The following is a 15,032-nucleotide window of genomic DNA, read 5'->3' on the forward strand; positions in this document are numbered from 1 at the left end:
GGAGACAAGGATCTGCCGTGTCAACCCATCACTGAGAGGCACATTGAACGTGTGCCCAAAGAGCCACATGTAACTATGAGAAAAGCTTTAATGTCATGTGGAGACATCACTGGCAAAAACCAAACAAACAAAACACTCAGTAACAGCTATTCCAATTAGGCACCTACTGGATGAACATTTTAATTTGAAAGAGGATGTTGTATCTAGAATTCCCAGATACCCTTCTGTCAGGGTTACTGTTAAACTTGGTCACAAATACAGGAAAAGACCATGTTGAGGCTCAGCAACAGAGGCAATACAGGCAGTCACTGGGTTGAAGAACCCTGTGCAGTAACAGAAGCAACTCCAAGAATTAGCTGAGAACACCTTTGGGACCACTGCCTATCCTCCATATATGCCATCTAGCCCACATGGGACACCCAGAGACTAGATTCCTTTCTGCACTGAGCTGGTCCTTTACCTAGTGCACATCTGTGAGCCCCAAAGCCCAACTTCTAGACTTCATATGCTACCCTAGGTCAATGCCCAGATCCCATGCCACTGTGCAGTGGCATCTGATTTCTGCTGTGTCTACAACAACCTTCTCAGAGGAGGGAGGGAGAGACAGACAGACAGACAGAGAGATGATATATCTCATCAAGGGAGACAGACAAATCTCATCAGGTGGGGAGGGAAAAAGAGAGAGAATCTGATTTCTGCTGTATCTACAACAATCTCCTCAGGGGAGGGAGAGAGAGATTATATAGACAGACAAACAGACACACAGATGATAGATCTCATCAGGGAAGATAGACAGATCTTGTCAGAGGAGGGAGATAGCTAGATAGATAGACAGACAGACAAACAGATGATAGATCTCATCAAGGGAGACAGCAGATAGTCCTTGTAAGGGGAGGGAGATAAATAGATAAGAAGGATGATAGATCTCATCAGGGGAGATAGATATAGATAGACTACACACACACACACACACACACACACACACAGACATGTATAATAGCAAAATGAAAGTTTAATTATCTTAAATGAAATTGATTAGTTTGATAAGAGAACAAGTTACTGAAGTTTCAAGAAAAATGAGTTTTGATAGATTTTTTTGAAGACATGTAGTTAAACATAAAGGTTTATTCTCCCTCCCCCCCAGCACTGAAAAGTGAATGGATATTTGAAAGAAAACAAGTCAATCAACAATATGTCTCCATTTCTGTCAATCATATAATAAAAGTTTAATTTTCAAGAATATAACAAATTCAACATCACATTAAAAAACATTTTGTAGGCTCTCTTTACATATACTCCCTAAATTTGAAAGGTCATGACTGAAGAAAATAGGTAACCATAATCAGTTATTATCTAAAATATTGTTTCTTATATATGACATTCTAAAGATGGCTTGTAAGACTGGCATTTTTAATTCCTATTTTTTCTCTCTCTTGGTACTTCTTTCATAAGCCATAAGCAGGAAAATTCCTCATCAGCATAAAACAGTACATATTTCAAACGTCCTAGATATCTGAAGTAAGTAAAACATGCAAAGCTACAGCATGTAAACATGCCGAGCCTCAGATGGAATGTACTCTTTTAAGGACTGTGAACAAGAACTCCAAATCTTAAAGCAAAACTAATGAGAGAAATTAAGGGCTTAAAATACTGATTGGTATACTACACTCACTGCAACTCATATTATTCTGCTTCACCACACACACACACACACTCTCCATATATACATTCCTCATTACCATGTACAACCATTTTACTTAGCAACACATTTATTGTTACAGATTTCTATGTTTTCCCTGTTGTATATTCAGTGTTATTTTTTTGCAACTTAAACTCACCAGAATGCCAACTGAAATATCCTCAGCTAACTTTCTTCCTATCATCTTCAGTATCGTGCCAACTGATTTTAGATAAATAAATACTTTCTTGTTGTGTTTAACTTATGTTTTTTAATGAAGCAAATTCTCCTAGCAAGAAGTCTGCCGTGGATGTAAGTCAGCCGGGAGCCTGGCCAAAGCCTGCCACGGCACAGCTGAAGGGGACAGCCATTTCACAGGGTCCTCTCAGAGAGTATTTGGTTTGCTTTCCTAACTTTCTAAAAATAGCAGATTACACAGGCCACCTCCATCTCGTGGCTCAAGAACTCACAGAGGCTGGACTATGGACTGCAGGAACACACAGGGCACATTTTGCTGAAGAAGTCGGGATATGCGGAGCTTTCTGAATTCCTTGTGCTCACTGAGACAATGCAAGCCATCTAGTGGTTACTGGCACAGAACCCGCGCCAGGCTCCCAAATTTCAGAACTTCAAGCATGAGTCACAGTTACTTGAACTGTTTTAAAATATGTTTTTGATCTATTTTAGCCACAAAACCGAAGACAGGGAGGCTATCATCTAAAAGGTAGCGTTTTCAACACTGTTTGAAAGATCACCCTGTGCATCAGTTATAATGTATATATATGAGACATGGTCTTTCAGGCATGAGCATTTTCTGCAGATTCAAAATCGTCCTAATTCACTCTTACTATAGTTATGTCGCCAACATTTAAGGAGCTGCTGTCCTGATGACGAAGCTCCACCATAAATAAACTTATGTTTACTCTCTTCTCCTTTGACTCAAGCCCCAGATATTTTACCAAGTTTTAGACAACATAGATTTCAGTTTCTCTTAGACAAAGGACAAAGTTTACGTTGATTAGCTGCTTACAGTGAATGCAGGTCATCAATAAACTTAAAATCTTGAAACCGCCTGTCAGCTAACAGAGCCCCTGATGTGGCAGTTGGATCCCGTCAGTGACACAGTCTGTCATTGAGCGATGCCGCCGCTCAGCTCAAAGGGGAACTGTTCCCTGGCCACAAGTGAGCAGCAACTACAAAAATATTTTCAGATGGAAAAATAGCAACTGAATATTAATGTTTCACAATGTTTCCAGACGCTGTGGAGGGCAGGTCTTCTGCAAAACCACTCAACGTCACAGCCAAATTTAATGTCCTTCCCTTTGCAGCTACAAATGCACCAGCAACCGTCTATAGGATTAAAGACTGGATTTACCAGTAATTGGGTCAAAACAGGGTCACTTATGGACACAGCTGGTTATCGAGAAGAGCAATTAGCCCTTTGGCCCTTATTTTACGGGTCCCCATCTCTACTTACACCTGAATTTGGTCAGCATGAATTTAGGAATACGTGTTCAGGAAAGTACAACCACTGTGCCCTTCATCCACACCTTTCAAAGGAAAGGGGGGAAGGCCCGAGAGTAATTTACAACTTGTGCTTATTGATCTCAGGGCTATGACATTAAGAACAACCTAACATCTCAAGATATTTCTGTGGTTGTTAACGTCTCAATTTTATCCTACTCTAAAGATGATATCCTTGGAATCTTTGGCAAAAACTTTAGCAGAGTAAGCAGCCCAAGGTGGATCAAGAAGCAGTTGACTGAAACAGTTAACTCATAACTCACCCTGATATTGTTTTTAGAAGTATTATTAAAGCACTATTTATTTTTTAAAAGACAAGCTGGATCTTCGACACTTTCACATCTGTATAAGGGTAGATATGAGACTGATCCCCTCCTCAAACGTTTAATTAATTAACCATTGTTGGCATTAAAAAAAAATCTTGATTAAATAGGTTGAGAGTACTAAGAAAACATTTCTAGTCTTGATCTTGTGTGTCAAAATAAAGACAAGAATGCTACCTTTCACAAGACACATTTCCAAATCTGATACCTGGATTGCAAATCTAATGACATTTTTGAATGTCAAGAAACGCTTAAGTAAATCTTTTAGTATTCCAGGGCCCAAAAAAGCTAACTTTTAACATTTCTAACTGAGACTGTTACAAATAAAAACTAATAAGGATCTAACACAAAATCAACTGCTAAGTTCCTTCAAACAAGAATTTTTGAGGCTGAAAAAAATCCAATGAATAACTGGACTTCTGAGTTTCCACTTATCTATAAAATTCATTATCAACAAAGCTTGTGCCACAAATAAGGTACTGTAGCAAAAGTTCTGGCTCTCACTTCTAGTTATATTTTCCACAAAATGCAAGACTTCTACCTTAAAATAATATGCCCATAAAATAAAGAGAATCCAACTTTTCAAAATAGTTAAAAAAAAAAAGTGAAAAAAAAAATCTCTATGTACAATTAACTGATTTAAAATCTACCGTTCTTTGACCACAGGGCAGTTCCTATGCCAACACAGGCAAATCATCTCCATTCAGCTATTGTGAGACCCTCACCATATAAGGTCTGCAACATGCCAAACATAGGTCTCCACATTTACCATCCAGAACAGATACTGTGTTTCCATTAGGAAGTAAACATACATCAACACTTCTGCTCCAGAAAAAAAGGCATGGAACTAAAAGGACCGATTAAATAAATAAATAAATAAAATTTAAAAGTTATTCACAACAGAGTTAGCTAGACAAAGTTTGGCACAAAAATGTGGCAGACTCTTTGACATTGAATTTCCAATCTGCTTTGAGCACAGTTGCCTGGTGCTATCATCTAACAAAGTTCCCAGCCCAACATCATCATAAGAACATCCGTAGGACTATCAATAAAGCAACCCCCAATTCCCAGGTCAGAGGACTGTATTCAATTATTGCATATCCTTAAAATAATAGAATGTTTACTCACTTTCAATGAATCAAAGCAGGCGATTACTCGTCCATTTTCAACTTGGCAGCTTTTCGAAGGATGTGCAAATTTACATTCCGTGTCTGGCCGTGAGCAAGTCCCCCTTTGAAACTCTCTACATACTTCCAGTGTTAGCCATTTTGTGTCCCGAATTGGTGTGACACTAACAGCCATGTTTAGATTTTACAGGTAGTTAAATTTTTCAGTGAAACCAACAAACCCGACCCCCCGGGAAAAAAGAAAAGAAAAAAAAAAGCAACAACCCCCCCCCCCAAAAAAAAACAATGAACTGATAAAACTGTAAAATGATGATGAAAATTTCCCCTCCAAAATATTTCCCCCACTCCCTGTTTTAAAAGTACATGGAAAACTGTGTTGTCGATATCAAGGAAAAGATCTCCCACAAGAAATTCACAGCACGAAACTGTTAATTCAAAGAGGTTTTGGTTTTCAGAGAAATACTAGGATTGTAAGTAGATGAACGTTTAAAAGTAGGGCCTGGAATCAGCCTTGTGCTCTCGGTTACCCCTTCCCAGTGCCAATTTGGAGCCCCAAAATGCAAGCATGAAAACGTGGCAGACCCTTTGACACCGAATTTCCAAGCTGCTTTCAGCAAAGTTGTCTGAAAGGGAATCTCCTCACAGCTGAATTTGCAATGGAGTTGGTGGTGCAATCGGTATTGATTAGTTTGGCATAGACAGATGCAGCAGTTTAGAGCAAAATCGAGAAAATGATTTTGTTTTCCTCCTTGATTTCCTGGCAGAAGATATCTTACTTTTTCAGCAAACTTTTCTTTTAAAACTAAAGCAGCCTAGGGCAATGCCAGATACTTAGAGCTTTTCTCTTGATTATAAGTAGAAATGGGGGTGTCTGGGCAGAGGTGGAGGGTGGATGTGCTGTCGTCACAGTCTAGCTGGCAGCAAGCAAGGCAAAAGCAGAGACTGCTCTAGAAGCGGTTCCAAGCAGCAGAGACGTCAGGAAAGGCACTTCTTAGTACCAACCTGTAGAAAAAAGAGATAGGTTAAGATTTACTAAGTAGCACTTCACTGCTGTCCTACAGTATCACAACCTTGCCATGTGATACCAGACTAAGTAATTTTCAAACTCTGCCTCTCTCTCCCACACACACACATAAACACACATACACAAATACTTACAGTGAGGCATATTGCAGCCAGCCATCGTAGATTTATTAAAAAAAGGGGCCGTTTCCCCTTGTGAAGCAATGCATGATAGAGAGATAACCAATCACAGATAGTGTTGCAGCAATATTCTGGGCAGAAAGCCAATAGTGTGGGTTGTCTTATGAAAGGTCGCGCCTGTCAGACGTTCATTACTATGCTATAAGCACAGAAAATGTCCATCAGATGTGACTTATTCCACTGCAAGAGGACGAGCATGTGGGTTTTGAATTTACCCAACATGCAGTTAGTGGACTAAACCATGTTAGTTTCAAAACAGCTCCTAACAGGAGCCCAAGCCCTTGAAGATCACTACGGGGGATTAAAAGGCAAGGTTTAAAAACTGCAGCTCACTTCCCGGCTGCTCCTCTGCTCTGCGCAGGGAGGGCTGAACAGCCTGCTGCTGCTGTCCTGACACGTGAATAAAAAAGGAAAGGGGTGTTTACAAATGGTACGTTCTCCTGACCTATCCGATTCACTTCCTTCGGAGCCCAGGCCAGCCCCTGAGCTGAAGGCAGCCTCCTACTGTAGAACTATTCCATTCAGCCCGCAGACACTTCGTCCATATATCACAGGAGGCGAGATAGGAACAAAAGCATCCTTTATTCCAACACTTTTAAAGCAGAAGCTGAGGTCATGTGGCGAAAATAAGGAGTGCAGTGTTGTCAGTGCGTCTGGCAAATCCCAAGTCAACTCAGGGGAGAAAGTGATTCCATCGCAGAAACATTAAATATTAGGAGAGCAATCGACCGGGCAGCCAGCACCTAAGCAGCAGTTCAGGGGCACTGGAAGAGGGCAGGGCAGCACCCAGGGTCTGCTCCCTGGACACCTAAGACCACTCCTTAGACAAGGGTACAGACGCCTGACAACTGATTTTCTATTTCAATCAGGATGAAAAACTTTCAGAAAATTTTACTAGTTAAAAAAAAAAAAAAAGCTTTTATTTTCCTAACTTTTCAATGTTGCTAATGAAGAAAATTAGGCTTTAGAAACTAAATCTCACATTCCAAAGGAGTGCTTCTTGGGCCAAACAGGTAGACTGGTATTTTGTATATTTATAATTTGGGGAATTAGAACATAAAATATAGAATACAAATATACATTAAAGTTATGAATATTACTAAACTTCAATTTTTTTAAGATTAATACTTTAGTTCTCAACAGTAACTTTAAAAATATAATTTAACCTATCTTCCAAAACTACTTGGAAAACACTGTAGCAAGACCAAAATATTTTTACTTTTACTTTTCCATATTTTTATTGGTGCATTATAGTTGTACATAATGGTGGGATTGTGTTGCGTATTTGTACACACACAAATATAACAATTTAGCCAATATCACTCCGCAGTATTTCCCCTTTACCTCAACGAAAACTTTTGAGAGGGACATAAGAACCAACTCATCCAAGTATTCAGAAATGTTTCTTTTCAAAAAAACATTTTCAGGTCCTAATGCCTGATTCTATAAAATCCAAGTTATTTCCAGTCAAAAGCCCTAAGCTGTGTCTACCTTCCTGAATCTTTGCTGTGCATTTAGCATTACTCAACGACCTGTAGATTAAATAACCAATTACTACAATAGGACTGAGATCACCTATAGGGCATGAAAATATACATACACGTGTACACTTATGCATAAACACACCCAAGTATGAAAACACACTCTTAAAAACATAGGCACAGGCGAAGCGCGGTGATGCACGCCTCTGATCCCAGCAGCTCGGGAGGCTGAGGCAAGAGGACCACAAGTTCAAAGTCAGCAACTTACCTAGGCCCTAAGCAATTCACTGAGATCTTGTCTCTAAATAAAATACAAATATGGGCTGGGAATATGGTTCAGTGGTTGAGAGCCCCTGAGTTCAATCCCCAGTACCAAAAAATAAATAAATAAAACAAAAACACAGAGCCAGCCTTTATAAATTATTATGCTCCAGGGTCACTTACTTAGACCCTCCCTTTGTCTAGGGTTCTTCCCTGGGCCTTGGACAGTTCCCTCTCTCGTTCCAAATAGCGACTTTCCTACACCTTCACTCCCAAGGCCCTCTTCATGCTTTCCTCCCTATCAAGGCACACGAGCTCATACATCACAGATACGTCATGGTCACAACAGCGGCCGCTGAGCAGGATTCTCAGTTCTCTGACCTGCTGCTCACCTGACTTGAAACCCTCATCCTGCTTCTCAGCCTCCAGCACTCTCCCCCTCCTGTCCAGGTGACCTTCTGCGAACATCCACCTTGCTGGGTCCTTTTCAGGTACTGTCCTTTCCTCCCCTCACACATGCAGCCCGCTCAGAAGCAGCTCCTTCTCTCCGGCTCAGGGGAAGCTGCCTGGGCTGCACACCCTGCGCTCCTTACTGCTTTCCACCTATCAGGCCCAGTGTCCAAAGTCTTTCTGTTCTCTCCTCTCTGGGTCTGACTTCCAGACCCTGAACTCCACTGTTCAGAGAGGCCAACATCCAGAGATGAGGGCAGCCTCTGTCTTTCCAGAACCTCTGAGGCCACCACTTCCACTCTTTGCCTTGGACCTTTCCCTGGCATGAGCTGACAGGCTACTCTGTAGCTCCTCCCACTGCACCCTCTTCTGGCAGAGGCACAGGGCTGCCCACTACACTCTCCTGGGGCTTCATGTGTGGTTCTGCCCCCCGCAACATGGCATATCCCTCCCCCTTGCTTAAGCAGCTATCAGATCCCACCATCTCTGAAGGCTGGGCCTCAATACTAAACCTCACTATGTTCAGAACCTGGACCTCTTCCTATGGCCCCTTGGTGATGATCAACTCCCTGACAACACGTGGACTCCCAGATCCTCCCCCACTCCCCGGATCCTGGAATACAACAAACCTTTTAACATGTTTGGTAAATGAAGTTTGCTCTGGAATAAACATGAACATGAGGATGTGTCCCCAATTCTGAGGAAAATTTCCATCATGATCCATGGGGTCCAAACAAGCGGTACCAGTAAAGAGATCTGCACAGCTGCACTGGTGGCTATATCTAAGTACAATGACAAAACTGCCTTCAAGAGTGCACCGTTTCTCCTTTCTGCCACGTAACAGGCTCCTTGAGGCTGCAGCTCAGCCCAAAGCATACTAAAGTTACTAAAATGCTTACAAATTAGTGTTTTGGTTGCTTTTATTTGATGGAATAGAAAAATTCTATTTGAAAAAGTGCTCTTGGAAATATTGTAGACATGTGTTTGTAAGTTTATCATATACTATTTAACTGTAAAAAGGATATAAGTATAGATGAGAATCAAAATATTTATCATTAGCTGGGCACACACACTGACAGATCAGACAGTGACCCCTCTGTGTTACTGGTCTTGCTGGATCCCATGCTGTGGGCACCCGCCCCTGATGTAAGGCACTTTGCATACAAAATTCAGATTCTATCCTACGAACTGATCTGACTGAACTGCTGATATAGGAATATTATCTCTTATTCCTTTTCTTTATTCAAAAAAAGAACTTCAGGGAAGACTTGAAATCAGCATTAACTGTTTTAGTAAATTAAGATTTCACAGAATTTAGACCAATATTGAATTCTCAAAGGATTCCTTCAGCTGGTAATGAGCTTTGGTTCCATAGACATAGATGACGTTTTAAAACGTGTGGATAATATCCAAATTGTGACAAGTCTTAACAAACATCTTTTCCCTAAAATTATTTTATTTTTAATGATTATTAAAGGAAATATTTCTACTTTATAGATATTGGCTAATAGGTAAATCTATGACCTGTACTTCAACATATTATGATAAACTTCCCCAATCACAAAGAGATTGCTTGAGGAAGTTAACGGTTTTGCAGTGAAAATCAAACCTTTTGAAGCCTTTTTAACAAGCCCTATTTAACCCCCTATCAAACCCCAAATTCTCAAGTTCCTCACCTTACGTGACACACTCTACAAATACGATATTCTGCCTGGGAACCAAGAACTAATGTCTTCTTGAGAAGTCACATTCGTGTTCTTCTTTAGGACGGATGTAAGGGGAAACAGAAATGACAACGTGAAATGATGGGGATGGTGAAAAACCAAGAAAAAGGGCAAGGATTAAGTAAAAGAGAAAAGAAAATCATGAAGCTCATAGAGAGGTACCATCATGGCCAGTGTCATGCCCTGAGGGCACTGAGGTGCTGGGCTGGATGGCCTGGTCTGAGCACCTTCCAGACCCACATGCACACAGAGCAAGAGGAGGACAGCACAAGGTCTGCAATGAGATTCTACTTCTGAGAACGGGGTGGCCTCTGTGAGCAAGGTTAGATCTCTTAGTCACGTCTGTTTACTGATTGTTCTTGTCCTTCCAGGCCAAACGTGGGCAGGCTGGTCCAGCTTCCTCCTGAGTAGTTCAGGCAGGAATCTGGGGACCCTTCTCATAAGCTCTTGAGGTTGAGACAGGTATGTGCTCAAGAGGGTAACTGGGTACCAATGGGCAGTCTTTCATGATGACTCTCACCCCCTAAGCTTTAATCTAACTGGACGGTGAGGTCAACTTCACCAAGTAAGTCTGGAGATGGCAAGAAGGGACCCGTTGCCCAAACCCCTAACTTCTCCTGCTGGGTCACTGATGTCAATGAGTCCATAATTAGCAACACAGCCCTTCAGCTAGCTAAGTTTGCTCATCCAGCGATTTTGCTCAGGGCTGGTCCCGAATATGAACCAAGATCGCAGGAGGCAAACGCTCCACTGAGCACTCCTGGGTGCTGGTCCCCCAAAGCTCTCCCTGCTGAGGTGCTGAATTGGGAACAACACGGTCAGTTATTTGATGGGAAAAACTGGTCTGAGGTCAAAGTAGCCTTCAGCAGTGTTCAGCATCCTTTGGCCAAAGAGCTGAGATGGGCGTTTCTTAGTGAGGGGTCAGCACACTCCCAGGAGTGCAACATGTTTGCAGGTATCATGCAAAGTACACGAGTTTCACAGACGCCATGGGACACAAAGAACAGCTCGCAGGTTCTGTGACCACATCAGCTCGACGGCTTAGAAAAAAGCTCAAATTCAATAAAAAGAGCAAGGCTGAGAGAGCAGGCCCTGGCAGACCACGGAGACTGGGGACGAGACTGTAGATGATTGGAGTTTTAGAAACACTACTAAGGAAAAGACGGCCTTCGGTCATAAGGTTTTGCAACGACCCAGACACCACCACTGAGCTGGGCTGGCAGACTGGCTGCTGCCCAGAAGAAGAAGGTGCATCTAGGAACACAGGTAAGTCATCTAAGATCACAAAGTGCGACTCCCTCACAGCCTTGGTTCCCTAAGTCACCAGGGGGCGGTGGATGGTCAGGTGAAGCGCCATGGCCCCAGAGTAGAATTCCAGAGGCCACTAATTGTACTCCACTCAAATCAGAATATTTACATTTGAGACAAAAGGAAACACAAAGCTTCTCTCCAGACAGGGATGGAAGGTGAATTCTGAATGATCCTCCCTCAGGCAACACAAGGAAGCACCTGAGGTCTGGGGTCACCAGGTGGTAATCCCCACTACAGCAGCTACACTGGCATCACATGGGATCCTAGCTGGCCCTCCACAGGCCTTTAGCCAGCCCCTACCAAAAGGGTACCCCCCAGTGGCCTCTCCAGCCACTGTCCAAAGGCTCAACCTTCTGCTCCTCCCAACACCAGTCCAGTCCTGATGAAAGACAGAGGCCTAACATTACACCAACAATAACGAGCCATAGGAAGGAAAAACTGCAGAGTATTGCCATGCACCTGTGGCTACCTGTCCCACTACCTGTCCTGCTGCCTGTCCCACTACCTGTCCTGTTCTGCCGTGGCACAGGATCCCTGGAGCACAGCCAGCTGCTAAGCACACAACAGCATCTCATCCACAGAAAGCAAGCCACCCACACCTGGGACATGAGAGGATGTCTGTCCTGGTGTATCTGAAGCCTGGTCTAAGAGTCCCGATACCTGGGCACAGTTTACTGAGCTGGCAATGCCACCTTTATAACCAAGAGAATTCACGCTGGAAGGCACTCCCTCGAAAGAGCAGGAGGCAATGAAGTTAAAATAGAACCACATTTAAATATCTCCTGGATTGTGAGTTGAAAGAAGATTTTCTTATCCACAGAATAATTCAAAACAGTTTTGTGTGGCTTTGCAAATTTGAAACATTTAAATAATTATCTGCAAATTTCTGACAGACCCAGTCTTCATTTCTGGCAAAAGAAGAGAACATTTGCATTTTCCTGATGACATTCAAGCAGGCGGTGTTCAGCATTGCCCTGAGTCTACGCGGAGGAATAATGAGAGAAAACCACGGTGCTGCCCTCACGTGCTTCAGGAGAAACCCTACTCCCTCGGTGTTTTATTTACTCTCATCTATTACACAGCGGCATGATCTTTTTAGCCTCAGGTAGTCATAGCTGATCTTTCCAAAACTAGTAATATTTCAAAATGAAAAACAGTCAGAAATCAAAACACAGACTCACACAGAGTTAACAAAGCTGTTCTGTACTCAAGAGCTAAGTCACAGAAAAGACCAATGTCCCCATCCTGGTGATTTTCAGGAAGAATGGTATGTGGAGGCAGCCACAATCCATCAGTGTGAAAGGAGCCGGAGGAAACCCTGACTGCCCAAGGGAATGCCATCGCCATGGTCCTGTGTCCCCTCACAATGCCCCTCCCCATCATGGGCTGTGACCCTACAGCTTACCTAGATGAGTTTAGACCCTTGACAACCCGACTAAGGGCTAAAGTCTCACTTTTATGATGCACCTCTCTATCTGTTGAACAATGTCACCCTGTTTCTCAATGGAGCTGATAACAACACTTCTACCAGCCCATCTTAGAATGTGTCCCTCACTGCCTGGGGGGTGGCAGCAGAGTCTCTGAGGCTGCCCTAGTGACACCACTGCAGCTCAGGAGTGACCACGGAGGTGCTCCACCAGAGCTGAGGAAAGAGTCCCCTGTCCACAGGCATCAGTGGAAGCTGCTCCCTTGGTGCCCTTCTGCCCCACTAGTCCAACCTTCCCTCCAAGACAGAAGCCATTCTCACAGCCAGTGGTGGTAAGATCTTCTCCACTATTAGCCTGTTCCTGCTGCCACTGTAGCAGACTCAAGTTGATTGAGATGAAGTAGAAATCACACAGGTGCAGTGGTACACACCTATAATATTACTCAGCTATTCAGATGCTGAGGCAGGAGGATCACAGGTTTAAGGACTTAAACTTAGCTAGACCTTACACCAAATAAAAATAAAAAATGTAAAGGGCTGGAGACTTAGCTCAGTGGTAAAGCACCCCTTTGGGTTCAATCCCAAGTACCAAAATAAACAATAAAATAAACATATGAAGAAATGGAAATGCAAATGCAGCATTGCCTAAAATAGTAAAATATCTAAGTTAAAGAAGTAGATATAGAGTAATGTATAAAACCCTCCCAAAATAGAAATTAATCTCTATTAGGATCAGTTGTTGCCATACTTCATAGAACTTCTAAAAATATAATGTAGCAACTGCTTTCAATACTAAAAACTAAATCTGAGTATAAAAGCTTGACCCTAACAAATAGATCTTGAATTTCTAAAATGTCTGATTTAAAAACTAACATAGTAAACTCAATCAGGAAGAATTTATTGGCTTCTATTAAAGATTACTCAAAATAAGTTGCTTAATTATTAATCATTATGAGAAAAGTATAAAAAATTATTATTAAATACAAAGATCTAAAATAATCATGACTAAAACCACTTTTGCGTGAACATAGTGTGGAATTACTTACATGCATCCTTAAAAGTTGAATTAGTAGACTTCTCATGAGCCAACACAACACACACACATTCCCTCCTTTCCACATAATCAGTAAAAGTCTCTGTTATTTCGCTAGCATATTTCTTATTCCGAACTTTTTATAAATACATAGCCATGCAGGTGCTGCACGGTCTATTTACCCTGGTGGATGGGTGGGCATTTCTACTGACTGACACATCTGATCTAGAAGATCACCTGCTCAACAAATGATTTCAAACACACTCGTAATAGTATGCCAATATCAAATGAATTCATTCCAAATAACCAAAAATTAGATGATCAGTTTAATGTGAGCTTTTCTTTAAAAAAAAATCTCAAATTCACATAAGCTTACAGTAATGTTTCATGACAGCGAATCAGGTGCCAGGTGCGCTTCCCTGGTCTAAAGGAGTAAGGCCTGTCAAGACAGAGAGGTGCGCTGACCACTTGGGTTTCTTTCCCCATATGCCTTTCCTATTCTTTGGGGAAGGTTCCACACTAATTCCCATGCTTCACTAGGTCTGGAATGTTTAATAACAACAAATCATGTTGCTATTTTATAGTATAAGTATAAATATAAAACACTCTAATGATCTTTCTATGTCAACAGAAACTTATCTATCAATGTAATTATTTTTTAACAATTATACATTACTCTATATCTACTTCTTTAACTTAGATATTTTACTATTTTAGGCAATGCTGCATTTGCATATGAAAAATTATGCTTATATATAATTGCTTTTAATAGTATACATCTTAGAACGTGAAGTGTATTCATATATTAACTCTGAACTAGAACAGCAAACTTCTTTCAAGAAAATATTTACCAAAATGCTCTCACCAGCAATGAATGATAATACACTTCTCTGTTTTTGTTAAGTCTAGGCTTACTTTGAAAAGACACCATCTTTAAATCTACACTGTAAATTTCTCTTGTAGGAATATGCAAAAAAAGTATGATGGACCTTTATTTTCTTATAATGAAACTTAAAGCCTATTTGTATTTTGCAAAATCTTTTCAACTGCTAGTTCATATAAGGCAGCTAATCAATGGAAACATTTGTAACACGTTTTTAGACTCCTGTTATTTCAATGTAAAGCCTTTCTCGCCAAAACAATCAAGCAATTGTATTCCATAATTATCTGCCAAAAAAACAGAAGCTGGAAGTTTGAATAAATTTGGGGGTTGACTATCAAAATGGACAATCCATAGCTTACTGTTATTTTCATAATAATAAAAACACTGTGCAGTTCCAGGTGTCTGTGGACATGCTCTACTTGGGAAACCTCACAGCACGGTCACAGGATTAAAGAATGCTTCAACACAGTACTTCTACAAATGCAAGAAAATAGCCCATGCCCCTCTTCCTCCTTTAGATTCTAATTGACTAAAGGAAATGGTTTCTGACAACTGCTATAAATATAAGTTATTATCAAACTAGCTAAGGCACAACAAAATTCTGGAAG

General features: G+C 41.4%; 1 protein-coding gene across 30 annotated transcripts in view; it reads right to left on the reverse strand.

Annotated features, from left to right (window-relative positions):
• Window positions 1–15,032, reverse strand: part of MBNL1 (muscleblind like splicing regulator 1) — a 161,036-nt gene that overhangs the window by 127,378 nt on the left and 18,626 nt on the right. For 8 of the 30 annotated variants that reach the window (XM_081302311.1, XM_081302297.1, XM_081302323.1 and 5 more), the window contains exon 2: window positions 4,654–5,654. The exons of 17 other annotated variants lie outside the window; for them this stretch is intronic. In XM_081302311.1, coding sequence (XP_081158437.1) covers window positions 4,654–4,827 — 174 coding nt within the window. In that variant the 5' untranslated portion in view covers window positions 4,828–5,654. Of the gene's footprint in view, window positions 1–1,838; window positions 1,997–2,708; window positions 2,842–4,653; window positions 5,655–5,810; window positions 6,210–15,032 lie in introns of those variants that run through there. 5 more of the 30 variants (XM_081302316.1, XM_081302308.1, XM_081302309.1 and 2 more) reach the window with 5 other exon arrangements.

Source organism: Spermophilus citellus (genome assembly GCF_964194105.1).
Source record: "Spermophilus citellus genome assembly, chromosome: 7".
Lineage (NCBI taxonomy): Eukaryota > Metazoa > Chordata > Mammalia > Rodentia > Sciuridae > Spermophilus > Spermophilus citellus.